Raw genomic sequence first — 17877 nt, 5'->3', positions numbered from 1 at the left:
TTGGGCGTCTTTAGCTCGTTACTTAACTAGGAGAGCAGAAGGGGCGCAAAGCCACTGCGGGTCGCGCCCAGAACCCCGTTTCCCTGTCCCCGAGGGGTGTCCCCCAGCGGCTGTCCCCTGACCTGTCCAGGGCCAGCCCTTCGTCCACCTGTGATCCTCCCCGAGCCGCTCCTCCCGCAGGCGGAGGGGAAGGGGGGCCGGCGGCGAGGGGGGGAGAGGGCGCGGGGCTGCGAGGACAGGAGGGGGCAGCGCGGCGGAGGCGAGCAGGGGGGACCTGGGGGCCGCGGGGCGGAGGGGGCGCGGGGCGGGGCCCGGGCGCGGGGGCGGAGCTGGGGGCGCGGGATGCCGCGGGGCGGGGCGGGGACCCAGGGCGGCCCACGCGCTCCGGCGGCCCCGTGGCAGCTGCGGGGTGCGCGGCGCTCGGACTGCAGGAGCTGGGGGCGCGGGGCCCGAGCCGCGGTGCGCGCCCGGGGCTCGGCCCATGTCGCGGGAGCCGGGATGAGGGCGCCCGCGCTGCTGCCGCCCGCGCTGCTGACCTGCTGCGGCTGGCTGCTCGCTCCCGTGAGTGCGTCCTGCGACCCCTGCCCTCCCCGCACCCGAGCCTCGCCTTCCCTGTCCTCCCATCCCGGAGAGGGGCGCGGTTCGCCTGGTGCGCCCCTCGCCGGTGTCCAGGAGTCGGGCACGGGGCCGGCCTGGGGACCCTCCCCCTCCGCCGGGGTCCGGGGTCCGAGGTGTGGGGTCCGATGTCCAGGGTCCAGGGTCCGAGGTCCGGGGTCCGAGGTGTGGGGTCCGATGTCCAGGGTCCAGGGTCCGAGGTCCGGGATTCGGGATTCGGGGCCTGGGCTCGGGAACGGGGTCGTCTGGGGAGCTCCGGGACCCTCCCTCTCCGGTCAGAGCTGGGACTCGGGCAGGGAAGATGCCGTTGCGGGTCCCATCGGCCGCCCTGGATTTGCTAGAAGCTCCATCAGGTTCCCTCTGAGAAGCTGGTCAAGGAGGAGCTGATCTGGGTCGCTCCTTCCCGGGGCGTGAGGCTGGTAGTGCTGGGGAGACGGGGGACAGGGTTGCGGCCACCTGCGCAGATTCGCGTTCCCGAGGGAAATTTCAGTTACCTTGTGGTTGAATAGCTCTCCTTCCACCCCCTGTGCTTGTTACTGGTTTGTAAGTGTTTCAGTGTGTTTGGGAGGGAGCCGGTGTGGTGAAAGAAAGTTTCCTTTCTGAAATATTCTGCTCTGATTCTTTCGTCATTGTTGGAGAGCGCTGGAGCAAATGAGACCGAGCAGGGTTTGTTCAAGCGCTGCGCTACTAGATCCTCTGCTGCTCTAGAATTCTTCCTTTTCTTTGAAGACCTTCCTTTTCCTGGAAGACCTTTTATTTATTTTTTTTAAGATTTATTTATTTATTTATTTATGAGAGAGAGAGAGAGAGAGGCAGAGACACAGGAGGAGGGAGAAGCAGGCTCCATGCCAGGAGCCCGACCTGGGACTCGATCCCGGGACTCCAGGATCCCGCCCTGGGCCAAAGGCAGGCACTAAACCGCTGAGCCACCCAGGGCTCCCCCCTGGAAGACCTTTTAAAACAAAACTGTCAGCTAGTTTCTTGCTTTCCTCCTGGGTCGTTTTATGCGTGTGGCACCAGATCATTGGCCCCCTGGCGTCCTAGCCCCCTGAGGTCCTGTAGCAAGGACCGAGCTCTGGGCAGCTGGTCACTGCTGAGGGTATCCGTTACTTGGGGGGTAAGCACCTGCCCAGCTCCCTTGTCTGGTAGGAAGGTCCACCAGGTGTCCTGGGGTGCGGGGGGGGGGGGATGGCGCTTTAAAAAGACCCTTGTTAAAAAAATAAAATAAAATAAAATAAAATAACCCTTGTTAGTAACTGTCCCTCTTTGAAAGCTAGTTTGTCAGAAGTACCAGGAATTTCCTGGCCAATGCAGCTTTGTTTTCTAAGATCTCCCAAAGTACGTCATTGCTTGTCATGTTACAGCAATGTCAGGAGCCTTAGTGTCTTTTTAGTGACAAACGTTTTTTTAAGTCAACATAATTTTCTCAATTCTGAAATTTAAAGACCGTTGACTTGTTCATATATGAAAAATATGATCTGTTTGAAACCAGGAGTTTCTTAGTTGCTGGTTGTCCTCATGAGCTGGGAGCAAGGAACTTTGTGTCTTTTAAAAATCGACGGTAAATGTGGCAAAAGTATCAGCACTTACTTCTTTTAATTCTGTTCAGAAACTTAATTCCTGGGGCACCTGGGTGGCTCAGTGATTGAGCATCTGCCTTTGGCTAAGGTCGTGATCCCAGGGTCCTGGGATAGAGTTTTGCATCAGGCTCCCTGCGGGAAGCTTGCTTCTCTCTCTGCCTGTGTCTCTGTCTCTTTTTCTGTGTCTCTCATGAATAAATAAATAAAATGTTAAAAAAGAAACTTTATTCCTGGTTAGAATTTATTCCTAACTGACCATTTTGATAGTAGGATAATTAGATATAGATGGCCATAACATACCTGGAATATGACTGTCTTACAATAAAAGTAAAATTTTGTTCAGACACAGGAGGGAGTGTGCAGTTCCAGCCTGTAGTATGAGTACTGGGGTGTGGAGAAATAAAAAAAGAGAACAGAGGTCAGGGACTATTTTCTTCTAAGACTAAATGTGCAGCTTTGTCTTTTGCACAGAGTAATAGGCAATATTAATCACTCTGTGCCACAGCTTTAGTTCCTATGACAAATCACAATGGGAAATCACCTCCTTATTTAGAGGCAGCAATCCTGATAATACCCTCCTCGCTCTTCATCTTCCTGCTTACCCCTCTAATCTTTCTGAAAATCTCCTTCGCACCAAATTCTAAAGTTTGAAATGTGACCTGCAGCTCCAGAAATAAAGTTATCGTAGTATAGTTCTGTTCAGTGAGGGCAGAGGCTGTGCTGAGAGGAGGCGTGCTGGCATCTGGGGATAGTGCCTGGTCGTTAAGAAGAGTCTTATGAGTAGACATGTATGTGCTGTAATTAAATCAAGGGCTATGAAGCGGAGGACTCAAACACTGAAAAGTTATTGGATTAAAAAACTCTGTTGCTGCCAAATTAGTACTAACAACATACAATGTATTATGTTAGTAAGTTGTTTTCCTGCTCAGAAAAAAATTCTATTAGGTTTATATTTGTATTATAATTCCTTACAAAGTAAACTTTTTTTAAATAACCATGCCAGAAATATGAAGGTGATTGCTTCTTTAATGAGTGTTATTTGGGGAGTACTTTAGAATGATGAGGTGCTTTGTTTGGTTTTGTAGAACTGTTGTTTGATTTTCCTCTTATGGTGGAATTTTTAGTTCCTTCCATTTTTTTAAACCTTGACCAGGTGAATAGTGTTCACCCAGAATGTCGATTTCATCTGGAAATACAAGAGGAAGAGACAAAATGTGCAGAGCTTCTAAAGACTCAAACAGGAGAATACAAAGGTAAGATAGGGGCTTGGTGAGTACAACAGTCTCCGCTGGATAAGCTGATAGGCAAATAGCTCATGTCTCACTCTAAAAATTGATGTTTAAAATTGTTTTAAAAATCACCTGCATCTTCAAAAAAAAGTCGGTTTTCACTTTTTTAATGAACTACTGGTAAAACTCATATGAATATTGGGGGCCAGGGAATCCTTCCCATAATATACCTTTTAAAAGAGAAGCTCATCCTTAACAGTAACAGTATTCATGGTTTGACATAATAGCAACAGTTACTAAAATAATTTCACGGACACTGTTATGCGTTGCTGAAACAACTCTGTTATCCGTGGAAGGGGTATTTATCTGGTTTCTTGCATTTAAAAATTTTAGTTTAGTCGGGATCCCTGGGTGGCTCAGCGGTTTAGCGCCTGCCTTTGGCCCAGGGTGTGATCCTGGAGTCCAGGGATCGAGTCCCACATCGGGCTCCCTGCATGGAGCCTACTTCTCCCTCTGCCTGTGTCTCTGCCTCTCTCTCTCTCTCTCTCTCTCTCTCTCCCTCTTTCTCTCTCTCTCTCTCTCTCTCATTAATAAATAAATAAAATCTTAAAAAAAAAATTTAGTCACCTCCCAGATGATTTTAATCCAGTTAAGAATGGTGGAAACATCAGAAATCAAACAGGAAAATTAGACTTTTGATTTCTTGAAGACAGACCTATTGTGAATACAGTGAATTTGCTCATTTTATTTTCTCCACATCAGAAAAAAAAAAAAAAAAAAACATGCTGGGACCACTTGCACTCCAGCTATGCACATTCAGAAGTCTATTAATTCAGAAAGGTTCTGTGATAACACCCAAACTATAACAGTAACAAAAACCTTTTGTCCTTCAGCTTGCTTTTTCTCTTTTCATTCTGAAGACAAAAATTAAAATCAAAGTAAGACTGTGCTAAGTAAGTTTAGTGTCCTACAGAGGGACTTGAAACCAGAAGTTATGGATGTGGGTTTAGTTCTAGACCAGCGCTGCCCAGAAGAAATGGTATGTGGACCACATAGGTAATTTTTAATATTCTTGTTGCCACATTAAAAAAGGGGGAAAAAAGTGAGATTAATTTTAGTGTACTTTATCCAAATATATCCAAATCATTATCATTTCAATTTGTAATCAATATAAAATGTTTCTGAGAAGTTTTGCATTTTTTTGCACACTAAATCCTAGAACCCAGCATTTGATTTACACTCATAACACAAAACGGTTTGGACCTACCACATCTCAGGTGCTCCTAGCAGCCAGTGGCTCCCATGCTGGACAGCTCGGCTTCAGACCATTGCTAACACAGGCATCCTGGGCCCTCTCTGGTCCCCTCTGGAGCCTGAATTTCCTCAGCTGAAAAATGAGGTCTCTGACCCTAGGATTCCTCCAGTCTTAAATATCTGTGATTTTTGTAATGCATACATGGTCCTGAGGCCACATCTTACAAATGGTCTGGTGGAGTTCTGACCAGAGAGAGGCAAGTGAAAAAGCTCAGCTCCACAGCAAAGGTGGGCTGTGCGTCTGTCCTGTGCAAAGCCACGCACTGGCCATTAGCCAGCTATGAGGATAGATGAGACACAGGCCCTGCTAGCCAGGCCCTCAAGACAAAACAACTGTCAGGTCTGTTCCCTTCAGTTAAAATTAAGAGATTTAGGAAAAATAGATGCTGAGAGGAAATAGACTTTAGAATCGTCAGGTGAGTGGCTGGTGAACCTAGGTCACAGCAGCACCAACCCTGGGGCCTCTGCATGGAGATGGGTGGGCCCACATGCTAGCTGTCCATCCTCAGTGGGTGACCCATGGGGGTTCACGGGAGTGGGAGCTCCAGCCCCTCATGCCATCATTGCACAGTCAAGTCGCTGACATGTTCCGAGGCTGCCCACACATGGTGGCCACTCATTGGCATTAATTGTTCTCCTGGAGTAGCAGTGAGCAGAACTTCTTCATGTGAGCTCATCTCCCAGTGTTCAAAAGGCATTCGTAGGCTCTGTGGAGCCTACAACTTCCAACTCCTGCAGCCTTCTTCAGGACATACTTTCCAGGCCCTCTGCCACGAGCCATGGACACACACAGACGTTTCCAGAAGGGGGAGGGAGGAAGACTGCCATTGCCACTGCTGGTCATAATGAAAAGCAGACCAAGCTATACTCGGTTTTATTGCCATTGACAGATTCTTTACACACAGCGCACCTGTCCCTGCCTGCACCTGGGCCACAGGTCCCCTCCCCTTGCTCTCTCACAACTGATATTCTAGGGAAAAGCTCCCAGAATATTTACTGCTTCTTTCTTGTCACTCTTGATTTCCTACGTTCATCAAGAGCATTTTGTTAACAAATAGAAAACTGACACTATTTCAGTGGACGACAAGGGACACTTAACACTTCAAACATAGCATTTGGCTCATGACTTTCCCCCAGAAGAATCCCCCTGACGGTTGACCCGCGCTTGGCTACATAGCGGTTGGAGCTGGGCAGATGGAGTGACTGTAAGTTTGTGCCCATGACTCACTTGACAAGTGCTGGGATGAGAAATGGGACTAGTTCAGGGAAGTTTTCTGCCATCATGAAATAGGATATTATGATCACCACAATCAGGAGGGGTTTTGTACATGAAAGAGTCTTTATTACTAGTTATCTTACTTAGATGGAGTGTGGCATTCGTTAGTTCAGAACAATGTTCTTTTAGTTTTACTCCATTCCAATTCTGAAGGCACAGGTGTGACCCCGAGCCCCTGGCCTTCATGCATGTAATGGGTTGGGCCTATGAGAAAGCTGACAGCCTTGTGGCTGGGGGGGTTGGTGGTGTTGGGGGCTGTGAGTGGTAGCTGCTCCTTACAACCCTTGTTTGTCACTGTGAGAAAATGTAGAAGACAAAATGCCCAGTTTCCTATTTCCAGAATATCAGAAATGCAAACTTTACATCAAATATTCCAATTTCTTAAAAGTTTACAACTATCTCTTAAAAGTTTTGCAGGAGAGAGATAAGCCTCTTGTAGGGCCTGAGAGCTGCCAAATGGCTCTCCATGTGATGGCTGCACCACTCCCGGCTGCCCCACTGTCACACAGCTCCTCGTGGTGCAGAGATGGGCCAGGACATTTGAAATCTTCAGGACAGTCCCCTTTACAGATTCCTCCTGCCTCAGTTCAGAGATTCTCAGAGGTGATCTGTTTGTGACCCGTATAGACCCCAGGATGGCAATACCTAAGGACAGAGTCATTGAAAATCCCTAGTTCACCTTGACATCAGCTTGAGCAGAAAGAACGTGGTAGTTTCAGATGAAGGCTGTGAAAGATCCCCCTTGTTGAGAGTGTGGAGAAAGATGTCACTCAGGTTTCTTGCAATGACGAGTCTCAGACCTGGACATTGTCTTATATTGAAGGCTCTTATTATGAATATTAGTTCTACAGCAAAGATATCTGCGTATCACTTGTTTCAGGCAGAAAGAGCCCAGCTACCCTTCGGGAGAAAAGCGGTAATGTGACTGTTGCTCAGGTCTGGCCACCCTTCAGCTTTTTGTAAAGAGGCACAACTTGTGTTCTAAATTCTTTTTTTTTTTTTTCTTTTTACTCTTTGAAATATATGCATGGCTCAAATGCCAGAGATATAAATAGTAGTAAGTTACCAGAATAAAGATTTTGTAGAGGAGGTAAACCAGAAGCAGCAAGTGAAGGCATTCTGACAAGATGAGAGTGTACATTTGCTTCATGAAATTAAAAGTGAGACGGTCTGTAGTGTCTACTTTTAAATTCTGTAGGATTAAGAAGTTGGTGAAACAGAAACAAGGAAAAATTGGCTTTTAATTATAGCGAGATAATTCATATAAACCTGACAAGGAGTTCTTTTTATTATGTGCTGAATCTAAACAAATGCAAACATGTAAATCCAGATGAAAGACAATTTCAATTCTAAATCCTTTTAAAGAATTCACTATATAAGAAAGAAAAGCTTAGGAGGTATTTAGAACTTTGTCATTTAATATTGATTCGTCAGTAGACTAACTTAATCCTACTAATAGATGTATGAGGCACTCTGAGGCCTCCGATGCCTAAAAATATAGCTAAAATCCGGCACTGTTCCCTAGTGGTGGCCTGTGCCGACCTGCTGCGGGGTGGGAATGAGTCAGCCACACAGGCTTTGCCCAGTTTTCCTGCCTGTGCAGAGTGGAGAGGAACTTTTACATGGCTTTGCATTATTTACGCTGAGATCTGGAGGGGACGCGGCCTGTGCCTTGGCAGAGCAGAAGTGGCTTCTGTGTTTTCTTGAGAGCTCCCCACTCTGAGCTATCCCTTCGGAAGGGGGTATGGTGGTGGATGTTAGCTTAAGACCCGGGCCCTGGGCGGTGCCAAACTAGAAAACATTCTATTCTTTGACTTTGATCCACTTGTCAAGCTGTGAGGGGTTTGGATTTCCCATCTTTGCAGGCTGACGAGTGAGCTGGCCACAGTCTCAGAGATGCCTGCAAAGGACTTGGGGGCCCTGGGTCAGAGACAGACTTGAATGTTCTTGGCACATAGGCCGCTTGGGTGTCATGCTCTCTCCTAGTTGCCTTTTCCCAAGTCACATAGGAGCGATGCAGAACGGCCACATGGGGCAAGGCCCACAGGCACCTTGTGTCACAAGAATGCTACTGGCTGGCACTCCTGCCCGGCCTTGGCTCCAGAGAAGGATGCTGTGTCATTTCTTGTGGTCAGTCCAGCGGGAAGCCTCTCTCACAGACGTCTTCGAAAAGACAGTCTGGAACAAAGCTGTCACGGCCTCTTTCCAAGGCATGGCCAGAGAACATCGTCTCCAGCACAGGAGAGTGGCTTCTCCGGAGGGTTGGATTCCTGTGGATACGCAACAGCATGACTGTTACCACCGTGGCTCACTGTCCTGTGTGGTGGCGGTCATCCTGCCACACTGTCTTCAAGGGGGAGATGGAATTTGTTTCCACCACAACCCCAAGTCCTACAGTACTTGGCATTTAAAAACATATTGAATAAGCTTTTGCTAAACAAATTAATGAAAATTTTCACATTAAAAATTAAGTGACATATGCACATGGGGGGAAAAAAAAGCTTCAAAACCATATCTAATGACAGATTATTTCCCACTGCGGACCCCTGGTTCCCCACCCTGGAGACAGCCGCTCACCAATCCCACGAACAGTGCATGCACAGTATGTACCCGTATCCCCTCTCCATGCCTCTTTCTATGGATGGAAGCTTGGTACCCAGGCCCATATGTTCTGGTCTATACTTTGTCTTCCTTTCTTGTTTTTCACTTCAGCAGTGTATTTGGAGATGATTCTGTGTTGGCTTGAATATTCTGTTAAGACCTGTGTAGTGGTCTTATGTATTTCCGTAGTCTGTCCAGGCTCTAGAGCTTTCAGGTAGTTTACAAGCCATGTTCTAGGGACTGCATTTGTTCATGTGAATAAAATATTTCACCAGCATTTGGGGGTGGCCTTCAAGGCACTGATCATGAAATCATCACCAGATAGCATCGTTTTAGCAGCTTTCTTATTTCTGCGGTGATCGTGTCACATAGAATATAAGTCGTTTACATCCAGGCTTTTTCTTGCCCCTTTTCATCACAAAGGGAACTAGACAGTTCCATGAATCAGTTCCCTCAGACCATCAAGTGGGGAAGAAGTCTCCTTGTCTGCAAACTCCTCCTGGATGCCCAGCTGTTAGAGATGCCTGTTTCTGCCACGGTGGCACCTGTGGAGCCCTGCTGTCACGTGCATCGTCCACTGTCTGATTGCCCTTCTCCCTGTGGAGCATGAGCTCTTGAAGAGTGAGTGCTGGTTCCTGGCTTTCTATTCCAGGTCCCCAGCAGACACGCAGTAGATGCGTAAACAGAGTACCCACCATCTTCTATTCACGTGGGTCTGAAGGGAGCTGTTCTGGAAGTTCACGGCATAGCCATGGAGTCAGCAGCTCCCCTCTGACGTCAGGGTGATGCCAGAGCCTGTTTCTTCCCCTTTCAATTTCCCTCTGATGTAAGCAGATCCTTTTTCTAGTCCAAATATCTCTGTGGGCTGATAAGTTCAACAGCCTGATGTGTTTTTTTTCCCTTAGGACTGGGTCTTTTTAAAAAAATTTTTTAACTAGATTTCTCCTAATTCTGAACTCCTTAAAATCAGCTAGTAGCCTAATATTGGATATTTAAATAACCAGTAATTATTTATTCAGTTTTCTGAAAGTATTGACTTTAAATTTACTTTTTTCAGGAAATGAATCTCTCTGAAAAAATTCTACTCTGAATTAATTTTAACGTTTAGACTCCAAACAGGAATCACAAACACAACATCAGTTTCGAGCAGATAGGGCATCTGCACACCTAGATTCCTCAGTGGATGCTGATTGTGTTTAGAAGAAGAAAGCTGTAGCCTGAGACTGTTAATCACAGGAGGGAACTCAAGGCAGACTCACAGTGCACGGGTCGGGACCACATTAGCTTCTCACCCCTCACAGATTCTGGTGGCTTTTCAATCATGTGGGCAGGTCATGGCCCTTCTTGACAAGGAGTTGAAGATATGAGCTGTTCAGTTGCAAAGCTTTCTAGAGTTTTCTGGGTCGAGCACCAGTTCCAGGGATGGCCTCGAAATGCCCCATGGCCAGAGCCTCTGGTTTTGAGTGGTTGCCTTGTGGCATGGATGAGGGAGAGACAGGCTGTCTGGTTGTTGTTTGCTGATGCATCAGCTGCTTCTTTTATGAACTTTTGCAGCATGCTATAATTAAGTGCATGCCAGGAGGGAAGGCGCAAAGAGGAGTTGGTTGGGGTGTGATCGTCCCCAGGGAACCCCAGATCGTGTCCCCGTGGCAATGCTGTGGGTTGGCAGAGATAACAGGGCTTTGAGTCGAGAGACTCTGGCGGGGGGCGGAGGGGGGACCAGAGAATGTGAACGTACAATAACATCAATTTACTTGGAACCAGAAACCGACAGTGACAGTGACTGAGGACTTATCTCTCCTCAGAGATAAAGGCAGAAGCAGGATGGGTGGGAAATCGACCAAGAAAAATGGATGTTCTTTGATTGTAAGCTAGTGGGTGTTGAGTACTGTGCTCATTTACTGAGTCCTGCTCACAGCCGTCGTCTTGGTCTCCTTTTGGCCTGGTGTGTGCCGTGCTCAGGCCTGGCTGGACTTGTTCCCTCCGGCAGCCACCCTGCCACAAGGCCAAGCCCTGCAGCCTTCCTTCCAGCTCCCCTTGTGCCTTGGCATTGCTTCTGTTGTGACACCGAATGCATGCACCTTGCACAGCAGGTGCGGTGTCCCATCTCCCGCTCTCCCCCTCTGATCCTCCCCCAGCTCGTGCATTCTCCCCGCCTACCAAAATATGGAAATAAAATCTTCAGAGAAAAAAGAGATAGAGGCTGTTAATGAAAGGTCACAGCAGCAAACGTCTCAGTGAGTGAGAGGCATGAGCATATTGCACACTCATCAGTTAACACACTCATCAGTGTTCCTAAACGGTTGCATTTTGGGGCCTACACAGGCTTCCTGAGGCCAGCGTGTGCACGGATGTCTGCGGAGTGGCGTGGATGCTGCACCTCCTTTGAGGGGTTGGCAGCCGATCTGCTCAGGCTCAACTGAGAAGACCGCTGGATGCTTGGGATTTATTGTGTTCGGCACAAGTTTTTAAATATATAGGTTCAAACTGGATCTCTTCTTTGAAAAATCCTTTTGTTGAGTTAACAGCCTTGGTTAATTCTGGATTCTGCGTCTTGGTTTAATTGTGAGTTCAGGTCCCAGAATATGACCCTTACCAACGGAACCTGCCTACACTGCCATCCCTATGGGGGCTAAAACTTTCTTGCCTCCAGTGGCAATGTCCCAGCAAGTGGTATTTCCAGACAAGCTGTGGCTTGCCCCAGCTACTGAGAGGGTGCCTCCTTCAGCAGCCTCATGAGGCAGAATATTGGGGTTCCCCGGCACTGTCCACAAAATACCCTTATAGCACCGTACATGTCTTTAGAGAACCCGGTTCCCTGCTATCCAGGTGCCTTGGTGGTGACTAAGGAAGCAGCATGGTCCTGGGGCTCAACCCTAGCCTTGGTGTCTCACAGGGACCCAGGGCCTGAACTGCAGGAACACAGAAGGGCCGGTGCCCAGTGGAGGTCATGTTGGCGGAATCTTCTGGCATTGGTGCTACAGGAAGAGCTCTGGATCAGGGCCCCCCTGGCAGGGCTTCCCTGGGGTTGTGCAGCCTTGGGAGGTGTAGGTGCTTAATAGACACTGGCGGAAGCAGTGAGTCCCTATTCCTGCCGATGCTGAGAGGGCCTGGCTTACCTCAGCTATAAGCTGCACTGCGTCAGGAAGGACGTGTGGCCCATGGTTGGACCAAGCATGTTACATTTCTGCCTCCGCGGGACACGGAGAAGGTTGTTACCATGCCCCAGGCTGGTTCTATCAGCTGGTCTGGACCCTTCCAGCAACAACCCTCTGGTATTGCCTTCCACTCACACTCATGGTCTCGTTCTGACAAGTCATGGCTTTGGGTGTCTCCCCTCAGTAGGCTCCTTTCTGCTCTGCTTCTGCCAATAACCATTAGTTTTCATCATTCCTGGTGGTGGTGTTTTTAAAATAGCGTTTGGTACTGTCCCTGGCTCTGTGAGTACATGGATAGAGCTTGCCTTATCTCAACAGAAAATATTTTAGGAACAAATGATGTCAGTACGCATCCTTAGAGCAATAGAAGAAGGAATCCCTCATCTAGTAGGATTTGATCGTCACTATTCATGCTTAGATGAACGGTTCTGTAGGACTTGGAGCAGTAGGATGTCTGTAACTGGACAAGTATGTACAAAGATACCCAAAGAGCAAACCCAAAACCGAAGGGGGGACTGGCAGGAAAATTTAGGAGTGAAGTGTGTTCAGATCCAGTATCGTGTTCACTGTCCGAGGGCTGGGAGTCCGCACCCTCGGCATCACCACGCAGCATCTGCAACCGAGCTGCAGAGCTCGGTTGGCGTCACTGGGGTGTCTTGTTGACAGTAGACACTGACACAGCCTGGGCACAGCATGTTCTCTGTGCAGCTCCTGCGGCTGCTGGGGGTACAATGTCTGTATCTCAACCCCATGCTGTGTACACAGCTCCAGCCCCGGGAAACCACAGCCCGAGTGTCCAGGAATGGTAGCACTCTGGGAACATCTCTGAGCAGAAACTCACGGCAACGTAGAGGTGAGGATATCGTTACGTTGCTGCCGGTTGTAACTGCAGTTGCTCACTGAAAGCTCCAGTGGCAGACGTAGGGCCAGGAACAGATGGTACGTTTTGACCATAGGACATAGGATAAATCCTATCACTATTGCCCAAGTGACCTGAAGCTTCAAAGTAAGAGGGTTGCTTCAAGATGCCCTGACCACCCCTGGGAGAAACGACAGGGGCCCAAACTGCCCATTGGGGGCGCATCTGTCCTTCGAAGCCTAGGTGCCTGTGGAGCCTGGCATCTAGTCTCGCTGGCTCTGGGGCCCTCAGGAATGCTGGTCCCTGTTTGTGAGCACCAGGCAGAGGAGGATGCACCAGCATCCCCAGGAGCCTGTCTGCAGTAGCCCGGGGGCCAGCTGTGGGGCCTGCAGGCAGGGATGGGTGAGTCAGCTTGTCTGAGGATTCAGGTCAGAACACGCGACTGGGGTCACAGACAAGGCTCTTTTAAAAACGGTTTCTTCCAACTCAATTGGTGAGTCATTTCGTCGAGCTCTTAGTTTTTGTTTTGTTTTGTTTTTAAAGATTTTATTCACTTATTCATGAGAGACACAGAGAGAGAGGCAGAGACACAGGCAGAGGGAGAAGCAGGCTCCATGCAGGGAGCCTGATGCAGGACTGGACCCTAGGACCCCGGGATCACCCCCGGGGCCAAAGGCAGATGCTCAACCACTGAGCCCCCCAGGTGCACCAAGCTCTTAGTTCTTTAGATTGATCCTATGCATGGAGGGGGCTGGAAATGGGAAACAAACCAATGGTCTTGACCACAATGGCCAAAATGAAGATGATTCATGGCTTTAAAGACCATTAAATTAAATTAGAATTTCAGATCTCAGAGGGTCTGTGGAAAACTCCTGGGAGGTTGCAGAGCTATGCCTGTCAGGTGCCCTCTGGTTATTTTAGTGGGAGGGCAGAGTACAGCTTCGGCCACCCAGACCTGCTGGTGGCGGCCAGCCTGCTGAGAGTACCTGCCCTGTGCTGCTCCTATCTCTGTGTTTACCTGGCTCGTTCTTCTTCTGCAAGGACACGGAGTGCAAGGCAGGGGGCAGGGGGTGTCCTCAAGGAATAAAACTGAGTGATCCACGCAAAAGCAGAAGGGAGTAAAGGCTTCAGAGGGACCCCTGAGGTCAGTTCCTGTCAGGGCCAAGACCGCTTTCCTCTGTATTCGAGCTTGTCCTCTGTCCAGGAAGCTACAGAGCAGGGACTGCATGAGGACCAGGAATGCAGCTGGGAGACAGAGGCCCCCTCCAACTGCACGAGGACATGCAGTGGAGGTTCGTCCAAGAGAACCTGCAGGAAGAGCAGCAGTATCTCTGAGGAGCTCAGGGCCCAGCCTCCTCACCCCCGGAGCCACTGAGGAAAGCCCCTGCCCACCCTGGCGCCCAGCACCACCCCCCCCCCGCCGCTGTCCAGCCCAGGCGGAGCTGACCCCACCAGGTGCGGAAGAAGCAGACTCATCCCGATCCCAGATGGTCAGAAATGCGGGGCCGGACCTGGCGCCTGGGTGGCCACCCCCTGATCAGTCTGTTTCCCATTTCCAGTCCCCTCCGGGCATAGGATCAATCTAAAGAACTAAGAGCTTGGGGCACCTGGGGTGCTCAGTGGTTGAGCATGGGATCCTGCGCGGATGGGGCAAGACCCCATGTCATGGCCTTAGGGACCATGGATTCTCCGCATGCTGGCAGGGGCACCAAAGGTGACCTGGGGGCTGCATCTCTATCCCCCCTCATGGGAGCTGGTGCCACATGGAAATGCGCTTCTGGTGGGTGTGTGCGCTTTGGTTCCTTAAGGCACAAGAGGCCTAGAATCCTACAGATACTCCGGTGAGATGCTCTCAGTGTCCCCCAAGTCGGGGAATGTCTGAGCCTGTGGATGGAGGAGCTGCGGGGTTGGCCAGGGCCTGTCTCATGGCCTCAGGAAGCGGGACCTCCCTCCGCTGCACAGTGTTTCCCAGGTGAGCCGTGAGTCTCTTCCCGAATGACCCTACTGACCCCGTAAATCGCTGCACTTGCTGCTACTTCTTCTCCTGGCAGATGACTGGTGCTCACACCAACAGACAGATGAAGGCAACACCACAGCGAGCGACAACACAGACGTTCATTGTCAAAGTGCTTCACCCCATTTGGAGATATCCAAGGAGGAATCTGGCTTGAGTCACCACTGCCCCACCCTGGCCCGGGTGCCGCCCCCACCACAGGCGGAGAGACCAGAGGCCCCAGGCCGAGCCTGCCAGCCTGGCACTCGCAGCGACTGCCACCAACCCAGGCTGCAGCTGCTCCCTAGGCTGGTGGCCTGCTGTCTACACCGCAGCCACAACAGCGCATCGCCTCAGAGGCCATGTGGGCCAGGGGTTGGGGGAGTGGTGAGTGGGGGGAGAGAGGGGAGCGGTGGAGGGGGGCGTAGGGAGAGGAGCAGGGGCTGGAGTCCGGAGGGGCAGGCGCGTCGACACCCCTGGGAGAGTGGGAAGCACTGCCCTGCCCGCCGTCTGGTTTTCTGCTCAGTGCACTGACCGGGGCCCACTGCTCAGAGGGAGAAACTGAGGCTTAGAAAGGCTCCGCCTGTGCTTGCAGGCAGAGCTACACATGTTGGTTTCTGGTCTTTTTTGAGCAAAGTCAAAAAAATAAGAAGTAAATGAAACTCAGGTGTACAGCGAGGCCCTTGGACCTGGGGTGTGCAGCATGGCCGCGGGGAGGCAGGGAGGCTGCCGAGTGATCCTGCACCGAGACCTCACGCTTTGTCCTCCGCCACCGGAGAGCGTCCCCGCGCGGCGTACCCCGCAGCCCCCCGGCTCGCACAGCTCTCCTGTCCCGTCCCTGTCTCGCTGCCTCGAACTCTGTCCCTGGCGTCTTCTCTCCGATGTGGCACTCACAGCCCCTGGAAATCCAGCAACGGAAGCTCGTCTTGTGGGGCTGTGGGTGACTTCCCTGGGATTCGGGCTGGATTGAGGGGCGCGGGGCCGGTAGGGGAAGCCGCAGGCGGGCGGGCTCCCTCTGCAGCCCTGCGCAGACGCAGCTCCGGGCGGGCCCTCCCGCTCGCCCCTTCCCTGCAGCGGCTGAGTCTGGGAGACACTTTGCTGCTTCAGACTTTCCACAGCGATTAAGCTTCTGAACCGGGAGCTGCTGTGGGGGGAAGCATGCGGCCAGGGACTGCCCTGCAGCGCCAACAGTTGCTCGGTCCCGGTCCCAGCCACCTGTTCCTGCTGCCGGGCCTCAGCCCCCGTCCCCCCATCACTGCTTCCTACAGGACCTCAGCCCCTGCCCCATCACCCATCACCGCTTTCCCACGGGTCCTCAGCCCCTGTCCCCGTCCCTGTCACTGCTTCCCCATATGACCTCAGCCCCTGTCCCCATCCCTGTCCCATCCCCGCTTCCCCGTGTGCTGGGGAAACACTGTGGGAACCCCAAGTCCACCTCTGAGAGCCATGCCCACCGGGCCCCTTAAGGTGTCTGTCTCTGGGCTGATATTCGTGGGGACTGGATTTCTCTTGCCGTGGAAAGGTAGATGGCTCTGGCCTGGCCATGGCCTGTGGCACCCCGGGGCCCTCATGCACAGAGGGCGGCCCCCACAGGCGTGGCCCTGGTCACAGCCTGGTCTGAAGCACCAGCACAGTCACCCCACTGTCAGCCCATCCCCTGAGGCTTCGGGCATAACTGACCTCCCAGCCGTGCCCTTGGCCCTGTGCCCCGTGCTCTCTGCATGTAGTGTCCTGATCTGGAGGGCAGGAGTGATGGCAGCGAGTCACCCCAGCCCCGCGAGGCCCAGAGCACACGCGGCCCTGGCCCTTGTGGCCCCGGCCCTTGCCCACTGGGAGCCTCATGCAGCGCGCCCACAGGCCCCTCCCTACAAAGACAGTAACACGAATGTGAGGTGCATGGTGTCCTTCTCCTGAAAATTCCTCGATGTTGATGTCACTGCAGAAATGAGAACAAAATCCAAACCTGAAAACAACACGAGCACCGTCATCTGTGAGAGTCCTGACTTGCCTGGAAATATGTTGGAGAGAAAACTGGTTATGAGGACATCCGTTTCCTTTTCGTTATGGCAGATTCCCCCCCCCCTGGGTGGGACCCTGCGCTCTGACAAGAGGATCCTGGGTTCAGGTGTGTCCCATGTGCCTGTATCTCCGGCACATTCCAGGAGCCGCGTCTCCTGACCCGTATTCATCAGTGTCCTGTCTGCGCCGCCAACAGTGTTTCGGGGCTGCACTCGCAGGTCAGTGTTTCTGAGCCACTTGGTCTAGATGATTGTTTCCGTTGGGGCCTGTCCTCGCTTTGCCCCTGAAACTGGCCGGGCTCCTGGAGGCTCCTGGGGGGCTCCTGGTCAGTTCCTGGGGGGCTCCTGGCAGCTTCTGATGGCTCCTGGCCGGGCCCCCGCCCACCTGGCTCCTCCTGAAGCCCCCGGGAGACTCTGCACCCCACCGGTGCATCCTGGACCCGTCACTGGCCCAGCTGCCCAGGTCATGCGCTTGTCCTGGGAAAAACAGGGAGAGCGGTCGGCGGGCAGCGGGGACCTGGAGCTGCCAGGGGGGGCAGGGGCTGCTCCGGGAGCTCACGTGGCCGGAGTCGGCGGCCCTGCAGACCCTCAGAGAAGAAATCGCAGACAAGATGCGTTCACGCAGAAGAAACACACGGGGCCCCATCAGCAGGTCCAGACTCGAGGGAAAGGCGTTGGCTTTATGTCTCAAGTTCCAGAAATAAACACACACTTTATGTTTTGAATTAATAGACGTCAGAGGCATTTTTTCTGGCTTTCAGTTCACCGGGCTGCTAACCATCGCTTCAGGAAGAAGGCTTCTCCTCCATCTTCTTGGTGGGTTTTGAAAGACAGAGAATATTTCTGTGATAAGTGAAAAATACACTTTTTAACAAAAACTTCTCACATATTTATTCATAAAAACATGTTAGATAATTTACATGGGCGTTTTAGCTGGTAAACACCATGTGGAGAAAGTCTCATCTGCTGGACGAGGGGACCCTCAGCAGCGGCCCTGGGATGGTCACGGCTTCCGTGATCTTCTCTGTCTGCGTTAAGCCTCTGGATGCGGATCCCTGGGTGGCGCAGCGGTTTGGCGCCTGCCTTTGGCCCAGGGCGCGATCCTGGGGACCCGGGATCAAATCCCACATCGGGCTCCCGGTGCATGGAGCCTGCTTCTCCCTCTGCCTGTGTCTCTGCCTCTCTCTCTCTCTGTGACTATCATAAATAAAAAAAAAAAAAAAAAAAAAAAGAT

The 17877-nt window shown here is 51.5% G+C and overlaps 1 protein-coding gene across 3 annotated transcripts in view; it reads left to right on the top strand.

The window, feature by feature from the left end:
* The first annotated feature begins 364 nt into the window (after nt 1–364).
* VIPR2 (vasoactive intestinal peptide receptor 2) overlaps nt 365–17877 on the top strand; it is a 58177-nt gene continuing 40664 nt past the window's right edge. For 2 of the 3 annotated variants that reach the window (XM_072763296.1, XM_072763295.1), the window contains exons 1-2: nt 365–561; nt 3349–3448. In XM_072763296.1, coding sequence (XP_072619397.1) covers nt 499–561; nt 3349–3448 — 163 coding nt within the window. In that variant the 5' untranslated portion in view covers nt 365–498. The remainder of the gene's footprint in view (nt 562–3348; nt 3449–17877) is intronic. The other variant, XM_025993721.2, reaches the window with a different exon arrangement.

Source organism: Vulpes vulpes, chromosome 7 (genome assembly GCF_048418805.1).
Source record: "Vulpes vulpes isolate BD-2025 chromosome 7, VulVul3, whole genome shotgun sequence".
Lineage (NCBI taxonomy): Eukaryota > Metazoa > Chordata > Mammalia > Carnivora > Canidae > Vulpes > Vulpes vulpes.
This window is presented reverse-complemented; position numbering and strand designations above follow the sequence as displayed.